At 38.0% G+C, this 14,895-nt stretch overlaps 1 protein-coding gene across 1 annotated transcript in view; it reads left to right on the forward strand.

The window, feature by feature from the left end:
- FBXO42 (F-box protein 42) overlaps positions 1–14,895 on the forward strand; it is an 80,675-nt gene that overhangs the window by 48,440 nt on the left and 17,340 nt on the right. Inside the window, exon 4 of the mRNA XM_006196689.4 lies at positions 365–499. Coding sequence (XP_006196751.1) covers positions 365–499 — 135 coding nt within the window. The remainder of the gene's footprint in view (positions 1–364; positions 500–14,895) is intronic.

Here is a 14,895-nt window from a genome sequence, read left to right on the forward strand (position 1 = left end):
AGGATAATGATGCAGATTTAGATTAATTATGCAGCTGTGCTGAAATTTCACTCATTGAGCACCCGTAATCTGGATTCTTGTGTGCTCATGCTAGAATTATACTGTCTTATTTAATGACATCATTGTCACTTTACTTAGTGTGCTCAGAAATAACATTTCCATAGCTTTTCTCTGGACCTTATTTTAAAGTTTATTGTGATATTGACCAATCTGAAGACAAGAGGCTGGTTATAGGAAAGTTGGTACCTATAACAGAATTTCAGTGTGTGAAATAATTGATCTTTGAAAATTATGGGCTATCATTAAGATGTTAGAGGGGCTTCAGAATTAGATATCAGTTGTTCATTTATTATTTTCTTTCTAGGTGCATGCTATTATGATGCTAATCAGTCTATGTATGTGTTTGGAGGCTGTACCCAGAGCAGCTGCAATGCTGCCTTCAATGACCTCTGGAGACTTGACCTAAATAGCAAAGAGTGGATCCGACCTTTGGCTTCAGGTAAGAGATAAAATGCTGATCTTTGCCTTCTTACCAGGTAGCTTCCTTTGCATGGAAACTCTACCTAATCCTTTTTGGTGTTGGCTTCAAAGACAGATTATTGGCCCGCGATCCTTTGTCAAATCTGCTAGTAAATGCTAAGAGTAATATGCTTGTGTAAGGTCTTTGAATTTTTTTTAAATTATGCTTTATCATTAGTATTGGTACCCTGCCAAAACTGCCGTACTGCTGTGTGAATTCATTTGCGTGGTTTTCTCAAGTGCTGGTACAGGTGTGATACACTGTTTGGTATGAAGTTGAAGTAAGAGTAGAAGCACGATCGTGAGAACTGTTGTTGAGTGACAGAGGCTGTTGTCCCAGGGCTAAGACCTCTGAATATCTTTTGTTGTTGCCAGCTCAGGTATTTGGGGAGTGTATGGAACATGCCTGTGCTGGTCACTCTTAACAACTCAGGAGTGTGGGAAGATTCCACAGTAGGTGCATTCCTGTACAGTCCCACTGTGCCAGAATTCTGACAGAAAGAAAGTAGACTATTTTCTCTCTTGACCTAACCTTTCTTGGGGGAAGAGACACACACAATTGTTTTCACGCTTATGAGGTGGGACAGTTTAAAGGGCACAGTTGAAAGATTGGAGGGGCTGGTGTGATGGAAAAATAGAGTCCGCTGAGTATCAAGTATTCTGCTAGATATGTTGACAAGCTTTTCTCAAACTTTCTTTATTTGGCTTTTCAAGGTTGGAATTCACTCCAGGACTAAGGAGACGTGGGTACGCCTTGGGCAGAGTCCCTACTTATTTAGGCCTTGATTTACTTTGATTGCTAAATGGAAGGCAACATGGTATATTAGAAAGGGCACTAGACTAAGAGTGAAGAGACATGAGGTTCATTTCCTGGCAAAATCGCCATTCTCCGTATAACTAAGAACGAGTTACTGTCTCTCTCTGAGAGAAATACAGAGGATGACCAGAAGATTCTGTTTTTAAGTGGGTTGGAGAGGCTGGTTTATGTTTCCCTTTATTGTGTAATGATTGCTATGAATGTCTAGGCCAGAGGCTTAAAACCTTTTTATGAAAGGAAACTATATTCTGCTTCCCCAAAGCTGTAAGCTCCTGTTCCTTCCCTCTGCAATAGGCAAATATAGGAGGGAGCAGCATATGGACAGTGGATACTCACAGGTGGGGCTGGGTTTTGTGCAGATGAAGTTGTTGGAAATTACTGGAAAGATGAGGAAGTGTTAATCTTTAAAATTTTTTGAAGATTAATACTATCTTAGAGCCCTCAAAGCTGTGTGTTTCCACCACCGTGTCCCTTACGGCACTTAGTGCAGTGTCGATTAGTGTTTGGAATCACATTCTAAAATGTAGAGATCTTTTCAGCTTGAGCATCCTGTTGCCCCTGTGCTTACTGTCCAGGCCCCATTTCAGAGCACATTTGATGTTCCACTCTCAATAATACTGCCCTCCTCTGCTTTGTAAACAAGCGTTTATGCCTTTGATAATTTGGATCGATGTTGCTCTTTCTTGTAGACGTGGAGCTCTGGACCTTCATAGCCTGTTGGCGACTACTTTTCCTGTTTTTCCTTATTTCTCCCTGTAAGATAGACATGGGTTTTTTTTTTTTTTAACTACTAAGTTTAAAGACTATGTTTTGAAATCCTCGAAGCAGGAGTACCAGAAAAATAACTGAGTTTATAATTCATATTCTACAAAGAATCTGAATTTTTAAAAATATGATGTTAGACTGTTCCCTTTTACAAAACATATAAGCTTCTGAATGTTTAAAAGTAAGTTTCTAACAAAGATTCTAGTTTCTGCTTTAATTTACAATTAGAGCCTTTTTGGAGGAGGGGAAACTGAGCTTTTTGAAATATCTGCTTGAAAAAAAACAAACAGTAGTTTAATAGAGTTCTGTGAGATTCTCATTTAGGCAGAAATCCCATGGGAAGATTGCCTGAGGAAATGTTTCTATATGCTGTCATGAATCCCAACCAAAATTACTTCCTAACTGAAACATCAATGAGTCTTTCTTTTTTTTTTAATGGAAGTATAGTCAATTTACAGTGTTGTGTTAATTTCTGGTGTACAGCGTAGTGATTCATTTATACACACATATATTCCTTTTCATATTCTTTTTCATTATAGGTCATTACAAGGTATTGGATATAGTTTCCTATGCTATACAGTAGGACTTTGTTGTTTATCTATTTTATATACAGTTGTTAGTATCTGCAAATCCTGAACTCCCACTTTATCCCTCCCTACTCTCCTTCTCCCTGGTATCCGTAAGTTTGTTTTCTGTGTCTGTGAGTCTCTGTATTGTAAATAAGTTCATTTGTGTCTTTTTTTTTTTTTAAGATTCCACATATACGTGATATCATATGATATTTTTCTTCCTCTTTCTGGCTTACTTCACTTAGTATGACAATCTTCAGGTCCATCCATGTTGCTGCAGATGGCATTATTTTATTCTTTTTTATGGCTGAGTAGTATTCTGTGATAGATAGATAGATAGACACACACACACACACATACACACACATATATACATACATACGTACACACCACAACTTCTTTATCTAGTCACTTGTCAATGGACATACAGGTTGCTTCCATATTTTGGCTATATTTTGTTAATGTTGTATCCTGCTACCTTGCTGAATTCGTTCATCAGCTCTAGGAGTGTTTGTGTGGAGTCTTTCTGAATAAAACACAGTTGTTGGTATGTCTTGGTGTGCCTGACACACCCCTTTTAGTGCATAGAGCTGGGTAAGTTGGATGGTGGCTGAGGGGAGGATGCTATCCACCTCCCTTTGGTACCAGAGGTGAAGTCTTCTTGTAGCATTTGAGTATTTGCAAGTTATGAGTGTCTTTATCACTGAAGAATGATAGCTTTAACAGGGCTCAGTCTTCAAAAGTGTAGCTCTTTGGAGAACATCAAACAGTGGAGCAGTTTGGGTTTACGAGCAGAGTTTTGAAAGAGAATGCCACTGTATCAGGTACCTTTTTACATATGTATTTGGTTATATTGCAGATGAGACTGGAGCATCTCACTTTGGTTGGTCTCTTAGCTCAGGCTGCCATAACAAAATACTGTAGTCCGGGCAGTTTTATCAACAGAAATTTATTTCTCACAAATCTAGAGGTGAGGAGTCCAAGATCAGGGTGCTGCAGAGAGCTCTCTTCCTGGCTTTCAGAGAGCTGCCTTCTTGCTCTGTGGCAGAGAGTGAGTACCTAAACCTAATTATCTCCCAAAGAGCCCATCTCCATATGCCATCACATTGAGGGTAGTGCTTCAACATAAGAATTTTGGCAGGCCACAGTTCAGTGCATAGCAATTGGAATTAATGTGATTTGCCAGCAAAAACTTGTCTTGCATTCCTTTTGAAATGATAGAAGGAGGGAGCATCTGGAGGGAGTATGGTGGCGATGAGCACTGGACTGACAGCTCTTACAGTTGAGAGAGACCTACCGTACTTCTCAGACATTTCCAGTGAGGTACCTTCTCCTCCCTTTTGTACCTACTGTTGTGATCCCTACCCTCACGGAGCTTATATTGTAATGGAGAAGAAACAAAGCACAATTATGAAGGAAACAAGGAATGAGGTATAGAATAAGAGGGGGAGAGCTACTTTAGACAGGAGGCCATCTTTCTTGCTGAGATATGAAAAGTGAAGCGTGGAGGAAATGAGAATGGCATGTACGAAGAATAGAACTTACTGGAGGGCCTGAAGGAAGACCTTTGTGGAAGTAGCTTAATGAGCAAGGGGTAGACTGGCGCATGGCACAGACGGAGTTGACATGTAGACAGAAGCCACATCATTCACAGAACAAGATCTGTGAGATTTTGAGATTTTAAGCAAAGGAGTATTATGATCCTATTTACATTTTAAAGAACACTTTTGCTGCTTTTAAGGAAATGGATTAAAGAAAGCAAGACAATAAAGCAGAGAGAACAGATAGGAGGCTATCAAAATAGTACATGTGAGAGATTGTGATGGGTTGGACTAGAGTCCTACCAGTGGAGATAAAGAGAAGTGAGTGGATTTGAGCTGAATTTTTATGGTAGAATTGATGGGACTTCTTGATGAATTAGATATGGGAGGGTGAGAGGGTCAGTCAAGGCTGACCTATGTTTCTGGTTTATATACTTAGGTAGATAGTGGGGCCATTTGCTGAATGAGGAATAAGTATTTGGAAAGTTATTTTTTTTATCTCCTTAAACATTTAAGTGGTGGTATCAAGTAATTAGTTATTATGGGGAGTTTGGCATTTAAAATAGAGGGCTTGACTTCCCTTAAGTGACAGTGTAGTCCTTCATTTTGTTCAGTTAATTCTTCTCTCATCCTTTGTTTATGCAGCAAATACTGATGGACTGCCTACTCTGTGCCTGGTATTGTTTTAGATTCTGGGGACACGTGAGTGAATAAAACAGACAAAAATCCTACTCCTAATGGAGATTAAAACGAGAAGACATACTTAAAATGACAAGTACATAATGGAGATGATTAGTGCTATTGAAGCAAAACTATAGCATTACTAGTCGGATCAGGAATAGGGGGATTTTAACGAGAGGGATCAGGGTAGACCTCATGGAGGTGTCATCAGAACAGACTTGATGGATACAAGAAATGAACTATGTGGATGTCTAAAGAAAGAACATTCCAAACAGAGAGAATAACCAGTGCAAAGGTTCATAGGTGGGAGTGTGCTTGAGACAGTCAAGGGATAATGAGGAATCCAGGTGACTGGAACAGAGTGAACAAAGAAGAGTGTACTAGGAGAGGCTGGACAAATAATGGAGGAGAGTATGTCATACATATAAAGCTTTCTGGCTATTGCAAGGACTTTGTCATATCCTTTGAGTGAAAATGGCATTTAGGTTGCCGAGAAGACTGTAAGAGGGCAAGTGTAACAATGAGATTGGTTAAGAAATGGTAGCAATAATCTAGGCAAGAGATGATGGGGATTTGGACTAGGGTGTTAGCAGAGAGACAGAAATTGTCTGGATCAGATAGAGCCCACAGTTTGGATGTGGAGTGTGAAAGAGAGGAGTCGAGGATGGCTGTAAAGATTTTTAGCTTGGGCATTTGAAGGAATAGAGTTGCCATTCACTGGGATTAGTAAAACTGTGGGTAGCCAGGGTTGGCAGAGTGCAGGAGAGATGAAATATTCAGTTTGAAATGCACATTAGGACATCCAGGTTGAACAAGGTATGTCTGGTATTCAGGGGAGACATACAGGCTAGAGATTTAATGTCTAGATAGCCAAATGGCAGTCATATAGATGGATTTAAAACTATGAGACTGGATGAGATTACCAAGGGGGTAAGTGAAGATAGAGGAGGCTGTCTGGAAGGCTCCAACATTTGGAGATCAGGGAGGAGAGTGGGGAATAGCAAAACACTAGAAAAAGAGCAAGGCGTAAGATATGAGAAAACCAGCAGAATGTGGCATCTTGGAAGCTACCATACTTCTAAGTGTTTCCAGGAAAGGAGGAAAGAACAATGTCATATGCAACTAAGTGGTCAAGTCATACAAGGACTGGGAATTGACCTTGAATTTAGTGAAGAGAGTATTTTTAAATGAGTGGTAAGACCGAAAGCCTATTTGGAATGGCTTTAAGAGAATGGGAAGAGAAGAGTTGAAGACAGTAAGTATGAACAGTACATTAATTTTTTTTGAAGAGTATTTCTGTAAAGGAGAGCAGAAAAGTGAGGTGCTAAGTGGAGATGAATGTAGAACTGAGAGTTGCTGTTTTTTTAAGATGGCAGATATAGCATGTTTATATATTGGTGGGAATGCTTTTCTAGAGGGAGGAATTGATTTGGGTAAAGAGGAAGAATTAATTGTCAGGACAGCATCTTCGAATAGTGACAAAGGCAGAATTTACTATACAAGTGGAGAAGTTGGCTGTGGGTAAGAGCACTGACCCTTTATCCAAAGGAGCAAAAAGGAGTATATGATTATAAATGTTGGTGAATGGGTAGATGTGGAAACTGGTGGAAGTTCTCTACCGATTTATCACTCAGATAAAATAATTAAGGGTGGAACAGAATAGAAGCCGTTGGAAATCCTGGCCAGTGATTATGAATGTACAATTGTATACATTGTAGTCTTTGCCAGGTAGTTCTAGGAAGTTGAATGTTTTACCTTCTGGTATTGTCCTAAGGTAACACCTTAATTCTTTTTTTTTTAATATATGTTTTTATTGAAATATAGTCGGTTTACAATGCTGTGTCAATTTCTGGTGTACAGCATAATGCTTCAGTCTTACATGAACATACATACATTTGTTTTCATATTCTTAATCAGTTTCGTTTGACTCAGCCTGTGTTCAGTTCCCAAAGCAAATGAGCAGTTCTTGGACTTAATGTTTAAACCATCGTTTCTAAAATACCCTCTATTCAAACTGAGGCTAATTTTGGCATCTGTTTAATATGTCATATCATAAGTCATAGCCTATTTTGGTTACTTTAAGTCAGGATAGAAATTTTCAAGTAGGAATTTTTACAATTAATATCGGAGTGTTCTGATTTTCAAAACTTATTAAACATTAGTCCACACCCATTTACAAAAGGGAAACAAATTTCAGTTTTAAAACTACATGGTTATGAGAGTCTGTAAATATTGGGAGAGTCTATAGATGTGTTAGGTAAAGATTTAAAGCTCAGCCTGTTAACTCTAGTCCTGGAACACAGTTGATTTTCCCACCACATTCTCCCTGTAGAATCTTCTTTCCCAAGGATTTTTTTCCCCTTTCCAGTTTCTTCCCTTTCAGTCACACATGTAGTTCCAAGTGATGGCTTATGGTTCGGGCCCTTTGTTTTAAAAAAGCATACTCAAGGTCAGAGATATACAAACTAGATGCCTGTTCTAATCTTGGCCTTGCTTCTTGTGAGCTACTTGCTTTTGAATGTAATCATTTCTGCATTCTCTGGGTTTCCCTTTCCTTCCCTGTGTAAGGAGGAAAAGATAAGACCACAGTTCCTAAAACCACATGGCAGATCATCTTTAACCAAATCACCTGGGAAACTTACCAAAAATATACATTCCTCAGCCTCATAACACTCACCTAATCTCAAAGGATTAGGGATAGAGTGGTGGGATCTGCATTTTTTAAAAAGGGAAAATGTCCTAGTTGATTCTAAACCTGGCTAAATTTGGAAATCCTGGATCTCTACGAAATCTTACTGTGCAAATTGTGGCCTCACTTTGTTGTCACAGTCTATCGGGTGTGTGTGTGTAATGTACCAAAGTGGACTCCCTAACTGTCGTTAAGGAAGAAGAAGAAAAATGACTGCTCTGTGCTCATTTAGCTGCTGCTTTATAGAAATAGCTAGTTACCCTAATTAGCCGAGTAGCCTACTTTCTTTCTTTTTTTTTTTTTTTTAATTGAAGTATAGCCAGTTACAGTGTGTCAATTTCTGGTGTACAGCATAATGTCCCAGTCAAGCATATATATGTGTATTTGTTTTCATATTCTTTTTCTTAAAGGTTATTACAAGATATTGAATATAGTTCCCTGTGCTGCTATACAGAAGAAATTTGTTTTTTATCTATTTTTATATATAGTGCTTAACCTTTGCAAATCTCAAACTCCCAAATTTATCCCTTCCCACACACCCTTTTCCCTGTAACCATAAAATTGTTTACTGTGTCTTTTTAAAATCTTTTTTATTGAGTCATAGTCTTGTTTACTGTGTCTGAGTCTGTTTCTGTTTTGTAGATGAGTTCATTTGTGTTCTTTTTTTCTTTTTTTTGGGTTCCACATATGAGTGATATCATATAGTAATTTTCTTTCTCTTTCTGGCTTACTTCACTTAGAATGACGATCTCCAGGTCCTTTCATGGTGCTGCAGATGGCATTATTTTATTCTTTTTTTATCACTGAGTAGTATTCCATTGTATAAATACACCACAACTTTTTTATCCAGTCATCTGTCGATGGACATTTAGGTTGCTTCCATGTCTTGGCTATTGAGGTGCATGTATCTTTTTAAATTAGAGTTCCCTTCAGATATATGCCCAGGGGTGGAATTGCTGTATCATATGGTAAGTCTATTTTTAGTTTTCTGAAGAAGGAGTAGCCTACTTTCCGAGGAAAATGTTTATGAAGAAGGGTTTGAGGTAGGGTTCTGGTTGCCCCAGATTCTTCATATATACTATCTGACTTTCAGATCAACTCAACTAGATTGACAGTACTGTTACCCGCATTTTACAGATGAGGAACTGAAGCTCAGAGAATCACCTGATAATTTACCTAAGATCACATAGCCAATAAGTGATGGAGCAGTGATTGAAATGCAAGATTTTGTTTCTGAATTTTGTGTATTTTTCTACTATACCATACTGAGTAGGTTTTTTTTTTTCTATCGTTTACTGGTTTTACATTGTCAATTTTTTTAACTTTTTAAATGGACTTTTAAATTTTAGAATAGAACAGAGTTCCCACACCTAATTTTCCCTATTGTTAATATCTATTTGTAATAGTACATTAAAACAATGAATGAACCAATATTGATACATTATCATTAACTAAAGTGCATACTTCATTCAGATTTCCTTATTTTTTTATTCTAATGTCCTTTTTCTTTTCCAAGATCTCATTTAGGATACATTACATTTAGTCTTCGTGTCTCCTTAGGTTCGTCTTGGCTGTGACAGTTTCCTAGGTTTTCTTTTTGATGATCTTGACAGTTTTGAGGACTACTGTCAGATGCTTTGTGGACTGTCGTTCAGTTTCAGTTTGATGTCTTTCTTATGGTTAGGCTAGAGTTATGGATTTGGGGGAGGAAGACCATGGTGGTATAGTGCCCTTTGCATCACATCCCATCAAGGGTACTTACTGTCAGCATGATTTATCACTGTTGATGTTAACCTTATTCACCTGCATGAGATAGTGTTTATTGGATTTCTCTGCTATAATAATTATTCTTTTCTCCCTCTTTTAAAAATTATTTTTTATAGTTTATTTTCCTGTGATTCTCTTTTCTTTATTCATAGTTGCCTTTGTCCTTGACATACCATGCAGTTTTGGTGAAATAACTAAGCTATCTGACCATTATGTCTGTCATCAGAGTCAGGAAAGGATAATAGCAGAGGGTATGTCATTTGAAGAAATCTTTTCACAGCTTAGAGACTTTTAAAATATCAACAAGATTTGTCTTTTTAAATTTTTTGGTGGGGAGCAGGAGGATACTGAAGACAGAAGTCTCTTTTATTATGCCCTAACACAATCAAGATCTTTCTAGCTATCCAGAGTCAGAAGCTCTACTGGAAATCATTTTGTTCCTTTGGGACCATTCCCTAAAAGAAAAAGTATGTTTTAAAAATTACTGAATAATCCTGCAGAAAAGCTTGTTTACTTTTGAAGTCAAGTGCAGGAAAAAGAAAGAGTACTAGCCATATCAGATGTCTATAGGAAGGCCAGAATATCCTTAGAAGCTGGAAAGTGCTGGAACTGCCCAGAAATAACTGCCCCGAGTGTCATTGTTTCTCTTGCTGTGTAAATGATACCTTAAAAATGATACGCATAGGGCCCTTGGATTCATCGGTGAAGCTTTCTGTTCTGTGTCTAGTAGAATAGCTTAGTCTCAGGTTTTCTACTGTCGTTTCCTGAGCCTGTGGTAATGTCGCCAGGAAATGTCAAAACAAAATAAAGGAGTCTGGGACTGATACCTGGCACCAGGTGTAAACAGAGCAGCTGACAGAAGACTGTGTTCTGGAGTAGATCACCCAGTCCTTCCCTTGGCGTAGATCCCAGGTGTCAGTGCTGACATTGAGATGGCTAGATGTTGAATTTTTTAGAGTAAAGTGTATTAGTGACTCATAGTCATGAGATTCTCCTTTTTAGCATCGTTTTGCATCTAAACACTTGATGCATTTTTTAAAAATCACCATTATATGCAGATGTCTTCTGAGAATATGGAGATGGGGGAGAAGTGGATGCTTATCAACTGGTAAATATCAGACCATGTAGCGAGAGGACACTGTTCATGCCTTTCAAATATACTCCAAGCTTCTGTTCTCTGTCTTAAAAACAAATCATTGATCTCATTGTTTTTGTTTGTTTGTTTGTTTTGAAGTACAGTTGATTTACAGTATTGTGTTAATTTCAGGTGTACAGCAAAGTGATTCATTTATACATAAATATATGTGTGTGTATGTATATATATATATTCTTTTTCAGATTCTTTTCCATTATAATTTTACAAAATATTGAATAAAGTTCCCTATGCTATACAGTAGGTTCTTGATCTCCCTGTTTGAAATATTTTCTTTGTGAATGAGAAGCCCTAATTAATTCTACCTTTTCTTCATTACCAAAACGTATTAAAATCTGTCCTTAGTTTTTCTCTTTATTTTGCAGATTCTACATCCTTTAACTTTATTCATTTGGTACAACTCATGAGCCTTTTCTATCTTTTCTTAAAACCCTCTAAATGTTTTCTTATTTTAGATAGAAGTCCGGAGTGTCATTGAGAATAAGCAATGACTTTCCTTAGAATTCTGAGCTTCCATATCTACACATTGTGATCCTCTCTGCTTACCATATTGACAGGCGATTTTTGGTTGCTCTTGGTTCCTTGTGTAGTAAGACTCTCAGACCATCTCATGTTTCTGTTTATTCTCAGGTATCCACATAATTCCTCCCCCTCAACAGCAACTCATGTTTTATGACCACAATAAACCTCATCTTGTATGATTTATTAGCTTTATGCCCTGAATCAAATTGTAGAAGGCTAATCCTGTATGGGGGAACACAGAAGGTATTATCCTTGAGTCTTTTTTAACTTCTCCTTCCCTGTGAATGACCCAGTTGGTTTCCAGGACACTCAGCAATACAGTGTACCAACTTATGCCCAGTGCACATTGTTTGGCTGTTTATTCTCTATACAATCCAAGATCAGGCCAGTTTCTGAAATTTTCCAACAATTTAACCTTGAGGAGATTTTGTGAAGTGTCTACAGGGTACTCTTATAGATGGGTGAAGGTTGTGTTTGGTCATTCATTAACTTAAAAATATTGGGTTGAATTCTGGGAGACTATCCTTTCAAAGCTCAGAAGCTACCTCTCATCTCTTCTTTGGGAGATGAACTCTTTTTTTGGGAGGGGGTGATAATTAGGTTTATTTTAGTTATTTTGATGAAGGTACTGGGGTTGGAGCCCAGGAACTCATGCATGCTAAGCATGTACTGTAACTACTGAGCTGTACCCTCCCCACCTTGGGAGATGAACTCTTGAACTGTGCTTTAATTGATTCTACTTTTCAAACAAGTAGTTCCTCTGATAATTTTCTCTTTTCCATAGTTCTCTCTGGAAGTGATTATGGGCTATGGATTTTATATTTAATTTGTTGGCTTTTTACACGATGTTCCTTTTTTGCTTTTCCTTCCCTTTTTAGTAAGCTTTCTGAAATCCCTTTTCCCAGTCTTAAAATGTTTCTTGCTATTACAGGTGGCAACATATTATGTGAGAAATGTGTTCTTGAAGACCTCACATAATGAATCTTAATCCTGACAGTGGATTGCTAGTGTTTTTGTTTACTGGTGAAAGTAATGGGTGATGCCATGTGACAGCAGTGCAACATGCTTTGACATGAGCCATTCTTTCTCAACAGTACTTTATCAAGACATAATTTACAATAGGAAAAGTGAACAAATCTTAGGTGCCCAACTCAAAGACTTTTTTATATATGTATACAGCCATGTGATCATCACCTAGATCAAGGTATAAAGTACTTCTGTCACTTCAGAAAGTTCCCTGGTGCCCCTTTCTTGTCAGTACCATTCCTCACAGAGGTGATCACTATTCTGACTTCTAACAGATTTGGGGGGATTCATCTTGATTTTTTTTTTAGATTCATCCATGTAGTTGCATCTGTCAGTGGTTTATTCCTTTTCTCTGCTGTGACTATTCCATAATGTGAATATACCGCTTTCTTTAAAACCCATTCTGCTGTTGATGGATTCTTGGGTTATTTCCACTTTGAATATAGCTACAGTCAACGTTCTTATGTAAGTTTATTTGTGGACATATGCACTCATTTTTTACTTAGGATCTACTTGTCAACTTTAAGGAATATTCTAGACACAGAAAGTACCCAGAGAGTTCTCTGTTCACTTAGTCTCACATTAGGTAGGAAGATACAGTGATGTAACTAAATATTATAGAGGTTTGGGGGGGAAAGACCACTCAGCTAGTAATTAAAGGTATACTCATTATTAGGGCCTCATGACCTAAAGTGATGGGAGGAATGTGTTGTGGGAGGGAAGGAGGTAGCTGGTAGTATCATTAAGAGCATTGTTTTTGTGCCACGCAAACACAGGTTTGCATCTGATCTCTTCAGACTAAGTTGCTTAGTAACTGGGTGACCTTAGACAGATTAACATCTCATTTGCCTCACCTTTAGGGTAGATAGGGTGATATCTACCTTTCCTAGTTTTTGTTCAGATTATATATAGAACACTCAGATGGAGAGGGTATGTGGAAACTCATTGAGGTGATACCTCTATATATACTGAAGTACTAGGCTAAGGAGTAGAGAGTGGGCATAAGTTTTCCTCTAGTTCCCAAAGCTTGAAGAGTGACTGTGTTCATTCCTTTATTCATTTTCATGCCTTTATTTATCGTTTATGCCCAATGCTATTCTTGGTGCTGCAGATACAGATGTAAGCAACCAGGCCTCCAAGACAAAAAAACAAATCAATACAAAGACCATATAAAGAACTAAGAAGAAAATAACGTGATGCTAAAGAGTAGATGGAGATGTTTAAATAAGTTACAAAATGTATATAGAGCCAGAACTTGTGTGGATGGATAGGTTTTTAAAGGAAATCCGATTTATGAGACGTAAAGTAGTAAACTAATGAAACAGGATTCTGTTTCTTCACAATTTGTTACAGTTTATTTTTGATGCCAGTTGTTTTTTATTAGGATTATGTGCTTTTGCTTAAAATGACTCTGAAGTATTTGAATCTACATCTACATTTTTTTGTTTTCGTAGAAGAAAGGTAATGAGGGTCCGGACACCACTTAGATGTGCTAATCTCTGTGAAGAAGGCGTGGGATGTCACCTAAGTGACTACTACTGCTTTAAATTCTTTGTTGTATTAGCTCCTTCCCAATTCGTGGACCCATTCCTGGTTAATCTTTATGAGTTGGTGATTTCTCCTTGTCTCCTCTAGCCCTATGCAATCCTGGAACAACTTGGATTTTGGTGGTCTCGGGAGATGTGAATGAGAGCAGAGCCAGTGGGTTCCCCTAGGAAAGGAAGGAATCCTTTGTGTTTATTTATAAAGTTCAGATCCTGGGACTTTCCAGAATACATGCTTTTCTAAGGTGGGTACACATTCTCTCCTGCTGGAGAGAAGAGTGGGGCAATTTGCATAGCACATATCTGGGTAAACTTTGGTCCTGCAGGGGAGAGAATAAATAGGATTATACCATATTTCAGTTTGGCTCTTTCCCACCTAACTATGACTTTCCTGTTTTGACACCAGGCCAGAAACTTTATGACTAGCAGCATTGTTTTGGCTTCTGAACAGAGCCGCTTAAAAGGGCATCCCCACTCCCCCTGCACTGTTAGAACTGCAGTTAACAAATTACCAGATTAAGCTGATACTCTGGACCTCATCTCCTTCCCCAGAAATTGAATCAAAAGGCAACTTGAAATGATCACAAGGGACTGTTACTGGTTTTCGTGTTGTTAATTTTTAACTGATAAGTGCTGCCCTGTTCATCAGTGGTCTTTCATGTGGGTTTGTTTAGAAGTGAAAACAATGCCAACAGGGAATTTTTGTTGTTGTTCATGCCTGTGGCCTGTATAGTTATACAGGATCTAAAAGTTTCTCATGCCCATTACAAAAATTCCACTTGTTTTAGATGTTCTGTAAATGACCCAAGGAATGATGTTTTTAAAGACATGGGTATAATTGTAATAATAAAAATGTATGCCCTGAAGCCTAAGATCCAGACAAGCTTTGTCTAACATTAGTGAGTTGTTTTGACATCTATCAGTAACTTTCTGGTCATGTTGCAACTGAGGAATAAAATAGGGCAAGACAAAAAATAAAATAAAATTGGAGTGTGAGGGGGACACACCCAAAGAAGTGTTTGACCTTTCCCCTGCTGAAAGGCCTACTGATGCCTCCCGGGTAGATTGTGGTTAACTGGAGCCAGCTCTCACCCCAACCCATGAGGGATCCGTGGATGGGTTCAGTTTTGGAAACAGTTTTATAAGAAATAGTTCTGTCTTCTAGGATAATATAATAATATAATCTTATTGGGAGGCTATTTTATTGGCATCTTGTTGCTCACAGTAGTCTCTTACTATCCTTTGTATTTCTGTGGTGGTGTCTGTAACTTCTCCTTTTTCATTTCTGATTTTATTGATTTG

The sequence above is a fragment of the Vicugna pacos genome, chromosome 13 (genome assembly GCF_048564905.1).
Source record: "Vicugna pacos chromosome 13, VicPac4, whole genome shotgun sequence".
Taxonomy (NCBI): Eukaryota; Metazoa; Chordata; class Mammalia; order Artiodactyla; family Camelidae; genus Vicugna; species Vicugna pacos.